This window comes from Lissotriton helveticus, chromosome 1_1, assembly GCF_964261635.1.
Source record: "Lissotriton helveticus chromosome 1_1, aLisHel1.1, whole genome shotgun sequence".
NCBI lineage: Eukaryota > Metazoa > Chordata > Amphibia > Caudata > Salamandridae > Lissotriton > Lissotriton helveticus.
Genome location: NC_136057.1, coordinates 909,555,887 through 909,572,820, shown reverse-complemented (window position 1 = coordinate 909,572,820; position 16,934 = coordinate 909,555,887). Strand labels below are relative to the sequence as shown.

General features: G+C 45.4%; 1 protein-coding gene across 1 annotated transcript in view; it reads right to left on the bottom strand.

Moving 5' to 3' along the window:
* The window catches only part of HEMK2 (HemK methyltransferase 2, ETF1 glutamine and histone H4 lysine), a 133,904-nt gene that overhangs the window by 63,398 nt on the left and 53,572 nt on the right, over positions 1 to 16,934 (bottom strand). The window contains exons 2-4 of the mRNA XM_078655871.1: positions 16,731 to 16,860; positions 8,142 to 8,228; positions 5,381 to 5,471 (exon numbers count right to left, since the gene is read on the bottom strand). Coding sequence (XP_078511997.1) covers positions 5,381 to 5,471; positions 8,142 to 8,228; positions 16,731 to 16,855 — 303 coding nt within the window. The 5' untranslated portion in view covers positions 16,856 to 16,860. The remainder of the gene's footprint in view (positions 1 to 5,380; positions 5,472 to 8,141; positions 8,229 to 16,730; positions 16,861 to 16,934) is intronic.

Here is a 16,934-nt window from a genome sequence, read left to right as displayed (position 1 = left end):
CTGTTAGCTGTAAGGCGGGGGGGGGTGGGACTGATGTACTGACTGGTTCGGGGAGGCGGATGGGGGTCTCGTCCTCAGAGCGGGTGACTTTCCCTTACCTCTATGTCACTTAATATTGCCACTTGGAATGTGAAGGGCTTGAACTCGCCACAGAAACGTCAAAAAATATGGAAATACTTGATAGACCATCATCTTGATGTGGTGGGTCTGCAGGAAACCCACCTGGCGCGTAAAGATGAGCTCCGCCTTAGGCATAGGCACTTCCCGCTTATCTATAGGTCCTCGGCTTCCACCAAGCACAGGGGAGTGGCCCTTCTATTTCGAGCGGCCCTTCACTTCCAGCCACTAGAGACGCAGAGTGACAGAGAGGGCCGATGGTTGCTCGTCAAGGGGTTGCTGTATGAGAGGACTTGTACGTTTGTGGTGGTGTATGCTCCCAACTCAGGGCAGAATAGTTTTCTCCAGGGGCTGCTACAGAAAATTGGGGACTTTGTGGAGGGTCATCTGATTCTTCTTGGCGACTTCAACATGGTATGGGATAAAGCCTTGGATACCTCAGGCACCCTTAGAGCCGATGCCGGCACATTCTCCTCCACCACGCAGCGTAAGATGAGTGAAATGGGTCTGATTGATGGTTGGCGCGCACTGCATCCCCACTCCCGAGACTACACTTTTTTTCTGCTGTCCATCGCTCTTACTCCAGACTCGATCAAGTTTTTTTGAGCCAAGCTCTTCGGGGCGATGTCCGCGACTCCAACATCTTCCCACTCTCTGTCTCTGATCACAGCTTACTGGTCCTTAGGTTGCGCTGGTCGGCGAAAGGCGACGGAGTACGCAAATGGTACTTCCCTGCTGCCTTACTCCGAGATGACACTTCTTGCAAAGCGTTACGAACGGCTATTCGTGACTTCTGGGCGATGAATCCAGTCTCGGACACCTCCATTTTCACAACCTGGGACGCCTGCAAGGCCTCATTGAGAGGCACGTGCCTCGCCCTCAACGCCAATCTTAACAAATTGCAGAGAGCAGAACGTGAGAAACTGGAGGCTGAACTGAACGATCTGGAAGCGGCGCATAAATTGAACCCCTCTCGGCTCACCCTCCGCCCTCTAACTGCGGTGCGGGGGAAACTGAGGGCCCACTACAACAATAGAGCGGAATTTACTCTGCTGCGGTTGCGCCACGCTTCCTACGCCCAGGGTAACAAGGTGGGGAAGCATTTAGCCCGTCAACTCCGAGACAAACGGGAGAGGGAATACATTGGGGGCTTGCGGAACAGAGCGGGGGACCCCCTTCACCGGGACGTGGAAAAGGCTGCCCTGTTTGGCCGCTTTTACGCCGATCTCTATAGAGGTAACGCTCCCGATCCCGATAAGCAACGGCGATACCTGGCCGACCTGTCGCTGGCTCAAGTCTCTGTTGTAAGCAACGAACGCTTAACGGCCCCTTTCTCCCGGGAGGAAATTCTGGATGCCATCAAGGCCCTGAAGCCTCACAAAGCGCCGGGACCTGACGGTTATACCGCCCTTTTTTATCAGGCTTTCGCCACCGAGATCTGCGACCATCTTACGGATCTCTTCAATGCGATGGCGGCGTCTGGCGGCATCTCTGGCTCTATGGCTGAGGCGGTGGTTTCAGTCATTCCTAAACCCGGGAAGGATCCTGCTCACTGCTCTTCCTACCGGCCGATCGCCCTTTTGAACATCGACGCGAAAATGTATTCGTCTATTATTGCACGACGCCTCCAGGAGCTGATGCCGGCCCTCGTCCACCCGGACCAGTCGGGTTTTATCTCGGGACGCCAGACCCACGATAATTTACGCCGGGTGATCCATTTGATCAAAAAGGCCGATAGATTCCGCATCCCAGCAGTGCTAGTGGGGTTGGACGCGAAGAAGGCCTTCGATCGGGTGGACTGGGGGTTTTAGTTTAGCACCCTGAAGGCCTTCGGTTTCTCGGATAAATTCATCACGATGATCCGGGCGAACTACAGCTCTCCCCGCTCCCGGGTATCCGTTAATGGCCATCTGTCGCCCTTCTTCTCCCACTCCCGCGGAACCAGACAGGGCTGTCCTCTCTCCCCTCTGCTCTTTGCGCTTAGCATTGAACCGCTGGCGTTGGTGGTGCGGCAGCAGGAGGGGATACGAGGCCTTCCCTTCTCGGGAGAGCAACATAAAATCTCGCTCTTCGCTGATGATGTCCTGCTGTCCATAGGAGATCCTGCTCGCTCGCTCGCTCCCAAACGTCCAGACAGTCCTGTCCGAATTTGAGGAGGTAGCCGGCTACAAGGTGAACTTTGGGAAGTCATACATCCTGAATCTCACGCTATCACCTACTGAGGTGGAGCGGGTACGGCCTTTGACCCCCCTGGCCTGGGCGTCCGGCTCCCTCTTGTATCTGGGGTCCGTTTGACGCCCACTGTGGGGGGCCTATTTGCGGCGAATTTCCCTCCGCTGCTGTCGTCCATCCGTGCTGATTTAGCCCGCTGGCAGCCCAAGTACATCTCTTGGCTAGGCAGGATACAGGCCATTAAGATGGTTCTCCTCCCTAAGTTCCTCTACCTTTTCCAGGCTCTTCCGATCCCGCTGGACCTTGCTTTTTTTAGATGCCTCAAAACCCTGATGCTCCGCTTCATCTGGCAGGGTGGGCGTGCCCGCTTCTCCTTTACATTGCGCCGTTTGAGGTCTGATGGAGGAGTGGGTCTTCCCGACATGCACCTGTATTATAAAGCGGCGCAACTGCGAGTTATAGTGGAATGGTCCCAGCAACTCTCGGAGAAACACTGGCTGCATATGGACAGGAGTGTTGCCGGTCGGTCCATATGGGATCTCGCTTGGAAGCCCAAGAGTGCTAGGCCCAGGAATGCCTATATCAGTACCCCTACTAGCACGGTGCTCAAGGTGTGGGATACAGTCTCAAGCGATGATCATTGGACGACGTTCCCGTCGCCCTTTACCCCCATTCATTTCAACCCGGCCTTCCCCCCGCGATGCAGGAGGGTCCTTTTCGGTTGTGGCGTGAGGGAGGCTGTCGAGCACTTACCCACCTCTTCCACGGTACCGTTGCGCTCACCTTCACTAATTGCATGAGAGACTACGGGGTTCCCACGTCTGAAAGGTTCCACCATCTCCAGCTCCTCCACTGGGCTACCTCCCCAGAGACGGGGGATGCTGCTACGAGACCACCTTCCGCCTTCGAGGCCTTCCTTCTGCGCACTACCACCATGAAGGGGGCTATCTCCTTTCTCTATAAATTGCTGCTCACTACGGCAGCATCGACCCACCCACGCTATATGGGACGTTGGGAGGAAGCGATCGGGAGAGACATCTCCGATGCCGATTGGGCAGGTCTCTGGCGGGACGTCTCAGCGCATAACCGCTCGGTAGCGCTGCGAGAGGCCCACCTCAAGACGATGATGGACTGGTACTTATGCCCATCCAAGCTGCATCGCATCTTTCCATCTGCTTCCGACCGTTGTTGGAGAGGTTGCAGGTTCTTGGGGGATTTCCGCCATATCTGGTGGGACTGTCCGATCATTCGCCCTTATTGGGAGGAGATCTTGTCCCACCTTAAGGATATCCTGGGCTACCCGATAGCTACCTCAATAGAACATGTCCTACTTGGGCTTCGGGACCCAAGCCTTGAGCACCAAACGAGAGCCGACAAGCAAATTCTCTGGCTCTGTCTTGGGGCGGCTAAACTTACCCTTGCAGCTGCATGGAAGAAGCCGGCCGCTCCAGCGATCTCCCTCTGGCACGCGAGGCTGTGGGGATTCCTGAGTGTGGAGAGAGTGGCGGACATCTTTCTGGGGAACTTTAAGAACTTCATCTTTCGCTGGGGCCCTCTGGTCCGATTCCTTTCACGAGGATTGCCCTCGGCGGTCTGTCCTTCTTCGGTGCGCGCGCTCCACCTATTTCAACTTTAATTGAGAGTAGTGTGTTTGTATGAATGAATGGCTGTCATCACCACAGGGGGGGGGGAGGGGAGGGATGGGAGGGAGGTTCGTTTCTGTTCTGCGACGATCATGGCACCCTTCAACGGGCTCAACCTTTAGTGCACGAGACTGCTGGCTCGGCTCCGGCTGGCCTCCTAGATTGGACTCCGACTTTGATCTAACCATGATGCACTGCTGTTGAACCCTTTTCCTAAAAGTACGTTGCCCATGTGTAGACTCTGATTCAGAGATGTCGCTCGTTGTGCTGTTTTATTTGTGATTGCACACTGATAATGAAAATAAAAATAAAAAAATGCGGGATGCACCCGCCGCTGTGGCGGGTGCATCCTAATTCGAGGCACGGGACCTTCGCCCCTGTGGCGGATGGTCCCGTCCTCCGACAGGATGGCGGATGGACTTTGTCCGTCCGCCATCCTAATTGACCCCTCAGTGTCTAGAGTCCTCAACAGGGACGCTGCAGGGTCAAAGTACGAATTATCAGTTATATTAACTAAGCCCATCCAATGTTTGACATAGCTTGTGATCAGTGGGACAAAGTCTTTTATGAAAAAAAATATTATGAAAAAAAATGAATGTATGTCCATGGGTTTCATGATGGAACCACAACTAGACATAATTGGTCTGCCGGAGTAGAGTCCAAATTCTTGTGTACCTGGGGAAAAAGGAATATCACAGGTTTGCATGGATTCTTGACATTGCGATAAAGAAATTTGTTCTGTGTCATCTTTACCCTCGGAATGATATTTTGTATTTCTCTTGTGGGATCTGAAGTAAGTTTAAAATAATGGTCTGCATTGGAAATATGATGATAAAAAATCATTAAAAATGGCGGGCAAATGAAAGGAGTGTTTAGAAAGCAGCAGCTCCTGTACAGTTTAATTCGAAGTAGTTCAAAAGGTGAGCCAGTACCCATACTGCTATGGAGAGTGAAAACAATCTTCGTACAGGGATAGACTGCTCAGTCAGCATGGCTTTAGGTGAGGCAATAAGGCAAGGACAGTCCGGCGACTTAGTTTCAAATGTTTCTGAAAGTCTTGAGAAGAATATATTAACAAAACAATCAAAAAATGCATTGCATTCTCCTCTGAAGCGTTTAGGACTGTAATGGTGTAAGAGTGTTTGAATTCATTAACAACAGAGAAAATGGCTTGATTCATATTTGAGGCACTGAAAATGTTGCTAGAAAAGACGCTGCCTCAGCTTTCTTTATGGCAGTTTTATAGAAGTGATTCCGTTGAGACCATTCTTCTTCATGGCTCGAATGCCCTGAAATGCCAGGAATGGCTGAGCATGGCATTAACAGGGGATACAATAACTGCAAAGAGGATTTATATTAGCACTGTAGATACACATGATATATAGCTTTGCTGCTAATTTAGATTTTCTTGTGAATTAGCTCATTTATGAAATAGTCTTGCTTCTCACCAAATCAGTTACTACTGGCTCAACGTGGACCTTGTTATGCAGCGCAGTTTCTACAACACAGGCTGTTGCTTCGGTGTTGATGTCGGTGCACCTAGAGGAGCAAAATAATATTTATTTACTTCATAGTCACAGTAAGATGGGATCAGTATTTCATAATTCATCTCAAGCACCTTTTAAGACCGGATCAGTAAATAAGTACTCAAATCAGTAAAGAAACAGGAAAATGTCAACGTAAGTCATCCTGATCAGACCTTTCAAAAAGTATTTTGCACTTGAAGTAATAATTGCTCCTCATTTTAATGGTGTTAAATACCGAGGAATTGAAACAATGGCCCACGCCATTTCGAAATTGAAGCTATCCAGAGGGCATCTTTAGAATGCTGGGCACATATTACTCTTCCCTCCCTCCCAAGGCTTATATTCTGAAGACATGCCGTTTTCATGTGCTTAAGAATGTCACTATTTCATTTTCACACTTTTAATTAAGTAGGGGCATCTCGATGATATTTTCTATTCTTATTATGGGACAATGTGATAGGGATTTGTCGAGATCAATATAGTACCAGAAGTCTTTACCATTCATGATCAATAGACCTTTTACTATAATTTCCTACTGTGTATGACTATATGTAGTACGGGTAATACCTTGTCTGTTGGAAATGCCATTTTATGTGTCCTCAAGTGTTCTCTGTAAATTGTGTTCAGTATACAATGCTTTCAAGAAATGATGTCTGCTCAGAATTAAATATTCACACAACTACCTCCTGTCAAAATGTTGTTCATAATTAAGGCCAGCCCCCCATAAGCCCCTCAATGTATACGTGAAATTTGTATCATTCCACCCTGTCAAGATCCTACTAGTTGGAACAACCAATTAAGCACTTTGCAGTGGCCATCACGGGAGCATTCTTCACTGGCTAGATATTTATCAGAGTGTACCACCTCTAAACATGGCACTTGCAAAATGTTGCACTATCTGTTGTCGCTGTTAGTTAACTGACAGATGTCTACAAATATTTCTCTACAGTGTCGTTGAATTCTTCTCGGGACCAGAGATGAGGGTTGTGCCCTCTTCCTTCACTTTACTTTGAATAGCAGAAGTTAAACCAACAACAACACAATATTGTCACATTTTCCATAATATTGTGAAAAATGAAACGCAAAGGATGAAGGCATAATCCTTGCCTTCGAGTCATTCATGAAATTAACATTTTCCTTCATGCTATCTAGGAAATTTGTCATTTCTATATATTCTCATTGTGCTCCCTTTAAGGCACAGTACCACAAAAGAGCCATCTTTTCTAACTTGCCATGAAGTTCAAATCTGGTGATGAACTAAGATTATTTCTCTTGCATACTTTAGAGTTCTAACTCCTTACAGGTTAAGAGACATTATGTCCTCAAATAATATTTCAGGAAGCTAAGCACTACATGTTCTGACCACTAACTGTCCATGTGGATATCTTCTAATAGAAGAGGGCTCATATTTATTATTCAAAGCACAAACCAGAGTATGTCTACACAAGTCCCTAAATGTCCACTGTGTAAACTACTGAAATCTCTTGAACATCACAGTAGTCGTATGTTGTGTTTTCATCAGGTACAGAGCCCTACACTTACTGCCTTCCTTTCTGGCCAAAATATACTTATTCAAGGCTTACTAATTATGCAGAAGCTTTAGCTTGCGATTTTTTTTAGCTTCTTTTTCCCTAGGCTCATTACAGCAGATGACAGCACCAGCTGGAATTCTAGTTGCTCCCTATGGATATGAAACTGCCACATAGTATCCAGGATATAACACAGTTTGTTTAAGTAGTGCAGGTGAATCAATTACTCCAATTTCAAAGTAAAGCCACACACACGCCAACATACTTTCCTATTTAATACCTTGCTGAGTGAAAAGGTGTGAGGCCAAGTGAACATTTCACACGCTAGTCAGTTTTGCTGTTTAAGTATACGGATTCTGTGTTTGAGTGTAGCTATATCAATCTCCACTGGTGTGGAACCTTTCTTCTAAACAGAATGATGGCATTCATCTCCAGTTGTTAAGAATTGCTGATTATGCACCTTTTTTACTGTTGGTTTAATGTGAGCATAGGACCTCCAGTAGGATTCGGTCTGACACCTCTGTCTTCCCAAATTGTATATTTATCTGGGAACATCACCCACATTCATCTTTATTACAAACAATGATGCCTTTCATGAATGAAAGGTGCCAATGCATTATAGCTTAATATGGTAATCGCAGTCAGTGCTAGCCTTAGGATTGACAATTTATTCAATGAAGATTGTGTAATTTATTTGTGTGGGATTTTTATTTTCGCTATTAGAAAGTCGTCTATATTTGGTGTTTTTAAAACCCAATGCTATGACGAATAACAACATAAACACGTAACACACTGCAAATGATACATTTCATCTAGAATTAAGGCACAAGCAGTAGCATCTAATTTGCGACACGCTGATTTATTTGCAACGAGGGTTCCAAGTAAAGTAACTGAGTAATAACTGTGTCTGCCGATATTGTTTTCCTTTCTTCTTTCTATTCCATGTCAGTCTCTGAGCGAATCAACATAGTGATAGGAGACACTAGCTGGTCTGTCCTCACCAACGGAGTCCCGCTGTTTCGACAGTAACTTAAGGGCAATTGTAGACATGTATAACACACATTTAAAAACAGAAATGCATTTGTGCACTGGACCTTTGACCATACACTGTTGTTGCATTTTGAAATAAGGCACAATCATGCAATAGGACTTACAGATAGAATGCAGTAGGTCCAACAACTGTAGCTAGAAAGGTAGACACCAGACCTGATCCTGATCCAACTTCAAGACAGATTTCAACACTAAAAAAGAATCAATGTGCTGTTATAACAGACGATAATAAGAATTGTAACTGGTACACTTTAGTATTCAACTTATAAAATCATTTCCAATCACTTTGGAACTAAAAGCCAACAAAGGGTAGCTTCAGCTGTATCTGGGCACTTTATTAGCAGGCAGGAACGTGTACGCAATAGAAGAATAAATAGCATACCAGTGGAAAATATGCCTTTCAAGATACAAAAGTTTAAGTAGCATTTAAAAACACAAAACGACCATTAGAATGGAGAGAAACTGCATAGGTTCAAAACAGTATAAATAAACTTTTCAATTCAATAATAGTACAACATTGTTTTGCAGTCTGCGTTTTTCAGTATTTATGAAATTATCCAGCAGTAAAGGAAAAACAGATGAGGACTGTAAAGCAAGTCTGTATTTGAGGTCAATGTAAGCCCATTACTTGCAAAATAGTTTCTTTGAAGGTGGAGAATATTAAAGGCAAAATAATAAATAATTCCATCTTACCAGTCGCAGCAAGTATCTGACATTATGTATCATAGCAAGTACCTGTTGCACAAAATGATGTTATAGGTACCAAGACATTTTTACAATTTCAAAGGCACTTTATCACAGTCAGAGTTTTCTCTCTGTACACATATCTGCACCAAAGAGAAACTGATATGTAGAAAATGATTAGCCATTACTTACATTTTATAGAATACATACAAGGAAAACACATAGAGGGCTACAAAAGAAATATACATAGTAGACACTACAACCTGTGAGGCTATGTAATAAGTGAGCTTCACTGCGAACAAAACCGCCTTTCAAGCTTTTCTATTCATTTGAAAAATGTCATCACACTTGTATTGAGAGCACATCGTTCTCTTATCTTACTCCACAATTCTTGAACGATCTTCTCTTGTCTGTGTAAGTGCACCAAACATGCCTTTTTTCCTCAAACAACTAATAATGTGGCCCTTTTGTAGAACTGCTAGGGGACCCATCTTGCCTTCTTTGGTTCTCCCTGCTAGAGACAGAACACCCAAACTGGGTATTAGTGTGCTTTATAGGCCTACACTTATCCTAAATACATATTCCACTATTAAATTGATTACTAAAGGATGTGCTGTCACGATTACATAGGCGAGAGCTGTTGGAAAATTGCCCTTTCTGCAGGGTCACTTCGATTTTTTGCCTTTTTGCTAAACACTATTTTCGCAGGCTAAAGAACTCAGCACTTTTCCACTGCGAACAAGAGGTGCTCCTTCTTTCAACATGGTAACTCTGGTATACTCCTGATTGGCATATTTAACTTAACTATAAGTCCCTAGTACATTTTACCTAAAGTGTACCCAGGGCCTGTAAGTTAAATATCAAAAGTGGGCTGCAGCACATATTGTGGCATCCAATGCAGTGACAGTACAAACATGACTGCAGGTCCGTCATGTGTAGCACAGTTGTGCAAGTTTTCAATGTCAAAATAACCCCTTGTAGGCCTCACTGCACATTAACCGCATGCGCTCTAGCGGTTTTCCCGCTGCGCGCTGCGATTTACAAAAACCCGCGTTACGTGACGAGCACAGCTCGTCATCAGCGTAGCGCAGGTTATGCCCATGACGAGCTGAGCTCGTCATCAGCCCGAAGGGGTTAAGGCAGGGTGCATGGTAGGTAAGGGGAGGACAAGTAAAAGTTTAATGTTAAACATGTCCTTACAGTAAAACATCCCCTAAGGGCAATTTTCACTGCAGCAGGGTTAGCTGTACTATAGGATAGCATTGGTATACAATGTTACATTTAATAAATGTTATCTCTGCCTAGGAAACGTCGAGAGAAATTGTCAAGGATTCTTTGTATTAGCTAGACAAAATCAAATTTAATGGTAAAGTTGAATTTTGTCTATTATAGAAAATATACATTGGAAAAGATACTTTTGTCTGACTAAAGCTTCTAAGTAAGGCCTGTCAGTGCCTTCGAACTGTCACCTGGCAGCTGATGGTTCCCCTGTGGTAAGGTGTAATCTGCTTCCAGGCGCAAACAATAGGCTGACATGAATGGGCAGACATGACCCATTTGAAACTGCTAGAATATTCACGGCAATGTTGGGATTGTCCTTCTACTTAAAATCAAATTTAGTTTATGCTGCAATAAAGATACAACATACACCTCTTACAACCATCGGGTCAATGAAAATACATAAAAAAGAGATTAAAAAACATGAGAAATTTGTAAACTTAACTCCCCCCTCCCCCCCCAATCCAATCCTCCCCTAACAAGCAGTCCTATCACCCAGCCCATCTCGGAGATATTTGCGATCCAAATTGGTCTCATCGGTTTAGTCACGTTCTAGCTTATCAGCAGTGTGTTCCCACATCCCCATGTGTGGTTAATCGGAGAACTCTAAGGGAACGGGGCAGGTTAGTTCTCAAAACTAAAACGAGAGAAATTCCAGACAAAGTCTCCAGCGCTTTGCAAAGTCACTACCCTTTTGCTCAATTGTCACAGAGATTATTTACATTCCCATTAGGTCCCATATCTTACATAACCATTGACGGTGGCCCCGCGGGTTAGCGGTTCCCCAACCTTCCAGAATCACTTGCTTAGCCGCACACAGGAGAATCGGCATCAGCTTAACCCTCTGTGACTGCAGAAGATAGTAAACGCTATCCTCAACCCCAAGACCTATGTATGCTGGTAGCATCAGTATCTTTTTATAGAGTATGGCAACTATGTCATTTAATGCCTCGTTCAAGTACTTAGGGCCTAATTATGACTTTGGTGGTGTGGGAGTGGGGCCGCCTCCCTGCTCCTACACCACCAAAGCCCCCTGCCACCCAGCCGATTACGAGTTTTCATATTGTCTGGTGGGCAGTCCTTTGAAAAAGGCACCGCAGTGGGAGAGCCAAAGCCTGTTCATGCATGGCATGGGCTCTGAAGTCCATGCCATGCAGGAAAGGAGGTACATGCCCACAGGGGCACAACACGTGCCGCCCTGCATGCATCTCTGCGAACATGTCCTTGACTACCTCAAGTAGAAGATGCCACTCACGACATGCAAGATAATTGCGACTCAGGCAGTCGGCTCTGACGTTCAGAGGCCCTGCTAGGTGATGGGCGGTGAGCCAAATCCATTGGCAGTGGCCCAAAGACCACAGTCTCAACCCTTGCAGTCAAATGAGGTCAGTAGTCAAGATCTGGACAGACTGACTCATGATGGAGGGAAGAAGTCCTTGAGAGGCTGCCGAATTGCCCACAGTTCCAGTGATGTGACGTACCTGCTCTTCCGGAGACCGGAGGCCCCTGATCTCCAGATCCTCTAGAAGGGCACCCCACCATAGGGTGGAGGTATACGTCACTACCATATTCATGGTCGGTGGGGCAGTGAAGGCCATTCAGCGAGTCAGGTTCGCCTGGTTTCTAACCCCCCCTAACCCCCCCAAGCCAGTTCTGCCAAAGCGATCGAGAAGATCACAATGGAGTCCCAAATGTCTCGTTCATGCTGGAACCACCACCTGCGGCAGTACCAATGAATGGCCCTCATGTACCATGGGTCCATAGCAATGACAAAGAGTAGCAGGGATAAGGGGCAACCTTGCTTGGTCCCATCTCACTGGCAATGTGAAAGGAGGAGGTAACAGAACGACTGGCCGAATGCGTTACCAGCGCAATGATGCCACATGGTAGCCCCAGTCTGCAGTATCAAACACAGGAAGGGCCACTCCAAGGAGTCAAAGGCCTTCTCTGCATCCAGGAGAACGTCAGCAGCAGATATGCTCAGGGAGACTATTCACGCGATTAAACAAGCGTCTGAATCGGGACTGCGAACCGCGAGGATTAAGTCGGAAGCCCCTGCTTTTCGTGTTAGACAGGGTCTGGGCCCCTATGACCTTCTTAAACGAATCTTGAAAAGAGAGGATAAAACCAGAAGTATTCAGATACAGTTGACATTCTTTCTGGAATAATACACCCGTGAATTCCTCACAATCAATTCAAAAACATTTACAGTGTGTTCCTGTGTGAATAACAAGAAATATTCTTGATCCTGAGGAGAATCCCCGCATTAGGGGTGATTCGAAACGCGTAGACCGTTTTGTTGTTTAGGCCAATCTGTGTTTATAGAATTTGCTCTTTGCTTTTTAAACGCAGTATATTGCCTAGATGACCTGTTTTTCTTGTATATAGATTTTGTATATCGTGTTGAAATTGTGTATGTCTCACCATAAGTAAGAATTGTTTTCAAAAAGGGACACCAGGGTGGGCAATGTTTGAGTGTAGTGTGATAAGGTGTATGGATGGATGTGAGGATAAGGCGAATAGGTGAATGATTCTGACAGTATGTATGATGTATATTGATCACAGAGGCTTTAGAGAGTGAATGGGTTCGTAGTGTATATAAAGGGGCTTCCAAAAAACAAAAAGTAAAAAATTGACGGTTACTAGAACAATATAGACTTTTATAAAAAAATTATCTCAAAGTAAAGAGAAAAGAAACAAAAACAAATAAAGTTTTGGATTTTTGTATGAAACGGAAAAAGTGGTTTCTTGAAGGCAATTGTTTCAATCATTGCTTTTCAGTATTAGCAAAAATAACCTTGCAGCACTGGCATTTGTTTTGTTTATTGTCAGGGAGACTATTCAGCACCGAAAACATAGCGTGCAAGTTTATTTGGGTGGCAAAGTTTCTAGAAATATTGGAAAGCAAGAACAAAGGCAATCAAGGGGAATCAAGGGGAAATTATAAAACAGAAAGGCTCCTCTCAGCACTGCCATACAGTCAGGATATTGGGGGCTACCACAAGCAATGGTATCTTAGCAAAATTTGCACAGCAGCTGCCACGGCCACACCTACTCTCTTGGAGACTGACAGGGGTATGGCAGGAGCAGCCAGCAAAGAACGATGCAGTCGATCATCACTTATCGGTTCATTCGACGCCATGAGGCTAATAGTCATGCTGAAGTCAGCAAGGATTGTTGCTGCTGAAAACTGACACTTTAACAAATTTTTGCACAGCTACGCCCATAGTTGAGCACGGTCACTTTAACAAAACTGGCACAGACATGCCCTACGTCCCATCATTGATGCTGGAGTGTGATAGTTGTGCTGTGGTTAGTAAAGGACGCTGTGGATGAGCTGTGATACTTTTATAAATTTTGCACAGACAGGCCCACGGTGGAGCACGGTCACTATAAAATACTTTGTATAGCCACACTCATGACTAAAACTCTAACAAGAGCATGTTCTCCTCTGCATCTGCTTCTCTGTCTATTTGTTGCAAGGGGACTAACAGTGGCGCTGTGGGAAACAAAGGTTGCTGTGGTTGGACATTGACACTTACCAAATTCCGCATAGCCACGTTTATGGCCGATTACTGCCAATGTAATAATCCTGGCACTGCCAGGCCGATGTCCTTTTATTGACGCTTGAGGCCGTCAGTTGTGCTGTAATCTGCATAGGCTGCAGTGGCTGAGCATTGCCCTCCAATAAATTTTGCACAGCTATGCTGCCTACGGCCCGAGCACTGACAACTAAATACAATTTCCACAGCCAGGCGACGACTCACTGTGTAACGAGAATATGTTGCATTTTAAATTGTATTTTATTATTTTTTAATTCAAATAAATGATCAATTATTATGCATTTGTTATCGGCTGTTCCCATATTTCTCATTTTATTGTTTGAAGCTGTAAGTGTTTTAATTAACTATGCACTTTAGAAATTAACTTTATTTTAACACTACTCAATGTTCCCACAACAGCTCTTCCTTTGGGGTTAATAAAACCAGATAGAACAACTGCTTAGGAATCATCTGTTGGTGGACGTCTGGGCTGTAGTATGACAGAAAATAGGCCCAAGCGACAAAATAAATGTGATAGCTAAAAATGGGCCCACGTTTGCAAACTGGGTCCGTTTTGAACTTCTAAAGATGTGCTGTATAGGTGTATTGCAAGTTATGAGAAACAGCATTCATCTGGCAATATTTGTAAACAGTAAAGACCAGACCATAAAAGAGGCACACAAATAGTCATGATATGGCCCACTCACTGACCTGTCCAACCAGCCTCCTGACACTGCCAGACTCCCCTGTAGGCCAGTACGACACTGGTGGATGTCCAACCGTTTCCTAATGCTGACTCCAGCAAAATGGGTTTTCTGAGAAATTAGAACAGTGGAATAACATCAACTGGCTACAGATTGTTTGCGCCCAATCTGTAAGAAACTTGGGACTCTTCTTCAACTCGGCCCTCTCACTTGAGTACCAAACTAGTAAAGTAGTGTAGGAAAGGGCCTCTTTTTGAATGGTTGCCCCCCCTTCACACACACTTTTTGCATAATGTTGATGCTCTTTGACCGAGTGTGCCCTGGGTTCCTGACAACCAGGTCCACAGAGCCTATGTTCTTTCACTAAAACTGTACTGTTGCAGATCCAATTGGCAACTCTCTGGCCACATGCAAGACCCTTTTAAAAGGTACCATGTCTACCAAGGGCACTGTGACCAGGAAAGGTCTCCAAGGGCTGCAGCACTTATTGTGTCACCCTTAGAGGCCCTGTACCCTGCCACACACACACTGCCAGTACAGGCTGTGTGTTTTGGTGCAAAACAAAGTGAAGAGTCGACATAGCACACACCCCTGTGTGCCATGCCTGCAACCAACTGCCATTGCATAGGTAAGCCACCCCTCTAGCTGGGTGCACTATACCACTGGTGAGGATACAGGTGCAAGAGCCCTGTACACCTACAGTGCCTAAGTCGATTCTTAGACAGTATAAGTGCAGTAAAGCCATAAAAAGTTTATGGTATGGAAGTTTGTTATTATGAATTCCAAAGCATCATAATGGCTTTACTGAAAACTGGAAAGTTTGATATCAAACTTCTCTGCACATTAAATCCACACTGATGCCAGGGTGAGATTTCATGAAAATAGCACTCAGAGGGCATCTTAGAGATTTATTTATTTATTTATTTATTTTATGTTTTATAGAGCGCGAACCAGACCCATGAGGGTATCCGAGCGCTTTACAGTAGAATCAGGGGAATATATAACAAGGGGGAAGGGGAGTCCTGGGATAAAGGAACAAATAGAAACAGTATATGGTAAAACAAAACAATCATAATAATCCACTCCTATACTGGATAGTAGCAAAAACGATGCAATAAACTAGAAAAGCAGTATCATCACCCAGACGGGTAGTTCAAAGTGCAGGGAGGGTAACACAAAGAAGGCAGCCACAGTAAAGTGCAATGATGATAGGTAAAGTCAGGTTGAGGGGGTGATTGTTGCCCCTGAAAAACAACCTGACTCTAGTGTCGTGGCTGTTTGCCAGCTGCCACCACCAGACATGTTTCTGGACACCTGAGTTGAGAGCCTGCCACTCTCAGGGTCCTGAAACAAAGTACATCCTGGGTCGAGGTGCCAAGCCTCTTCCCCCAGGATGGGCAGGGTCCACAAACTGAAAGCTGCAAAGGCTTGCCACATTTGTAAGCTGACCCAGCCCTTTGCTGCTCCCAGCAACTGGCCCCACCGGTTCTGACCCCTACTCTGGTCGGGAGAATTGGCGGGAATACAAAGATGGGAGCCCACCTTTGCCAACCCCACCCCTCAGGTGGGGGAGGCGAGGTAAAGCCATCTTGGAGATGGGGAGACCCAGCCAACCTGAGTGAGGCTTATACTCCCCTCCCACTGGAGAGTGGCTTAATAGGGGGTGTACCCACCCCAAGGATGGGACCTGACCTATACCATGGAACGCCCCTAAATTTAGTATTTTGGGGCAGCCCTGACCCTTGCCTCCTCAGACAAGAATAAACAAGAAGGACTGAAGAGCCATGCAGAAGGAAGAAGAGGAGGACACCAACTGACTTGATCCCAGCCCTACCAGCCTGTCCCGACCTCAACCTGCTCCAGCGGAATCCCGGAGTGTCCTGCAGCCAGCAGACCCCCAGAACTCGGAGGACCTGCCCTGCCTTCCCCAACCAGACTTTGTCTCCGGTGAGCTCACCAAATAGACTCTGACTCCGCCAAATCCACGAGTCTGCACCCAACGCCAACGTATCCTAAATCTACGAAATGTTGTTAGAGAATCTCAGCTTATTTGTACTTGAAATAATTTAACATAATGTTAATACAACAACTCTTCACTGCTAAGCATAGTAAATGGGGGATTTAGGATTGTGCTCTCCGAAGAAAAATTCATTACAACAAGCAAATCTAATGGTATTCACTTGTCCTTCTAAATATTTGCTGGCAGCATTTGAAAAAAATGCCTACTAGAAAGCATCCTTATTTTATTTGGAGATGAGTCTCAGTGAACACTTCCGCATTTGTAATGCATTTCAGCTCAGCCATTAGAAGGCACTTGCTTGAAAGAGTATGGTGTCAAAACTCACAACATAGTAGTTCCTGACGATTTATGATTTAGTGCATTGTCATTACAGTCTACCTGCTTTAAATAGAAATGGGCAAAAATTGATTTATTTTCACATCTAGAAGTAACTATTTATTTTAACCATTCCATGTCATTCAGTACCTGTGCTGTAGATCTTTTGCGTCTTTTTCAAGAGCGTCTATTAGGATAAAGGTGTCCTCAGAAGGCACATACACATTACCGAAAGGTTCTTCTCCAACATGTGAATATAGTGGAGTAGGGTACATGGTACCTGTGAATAGAAGGAGAAAATATGATGATAGTGTAATAGGTGCAACAGTTTGTGATCATGTTGAACATGCTTTT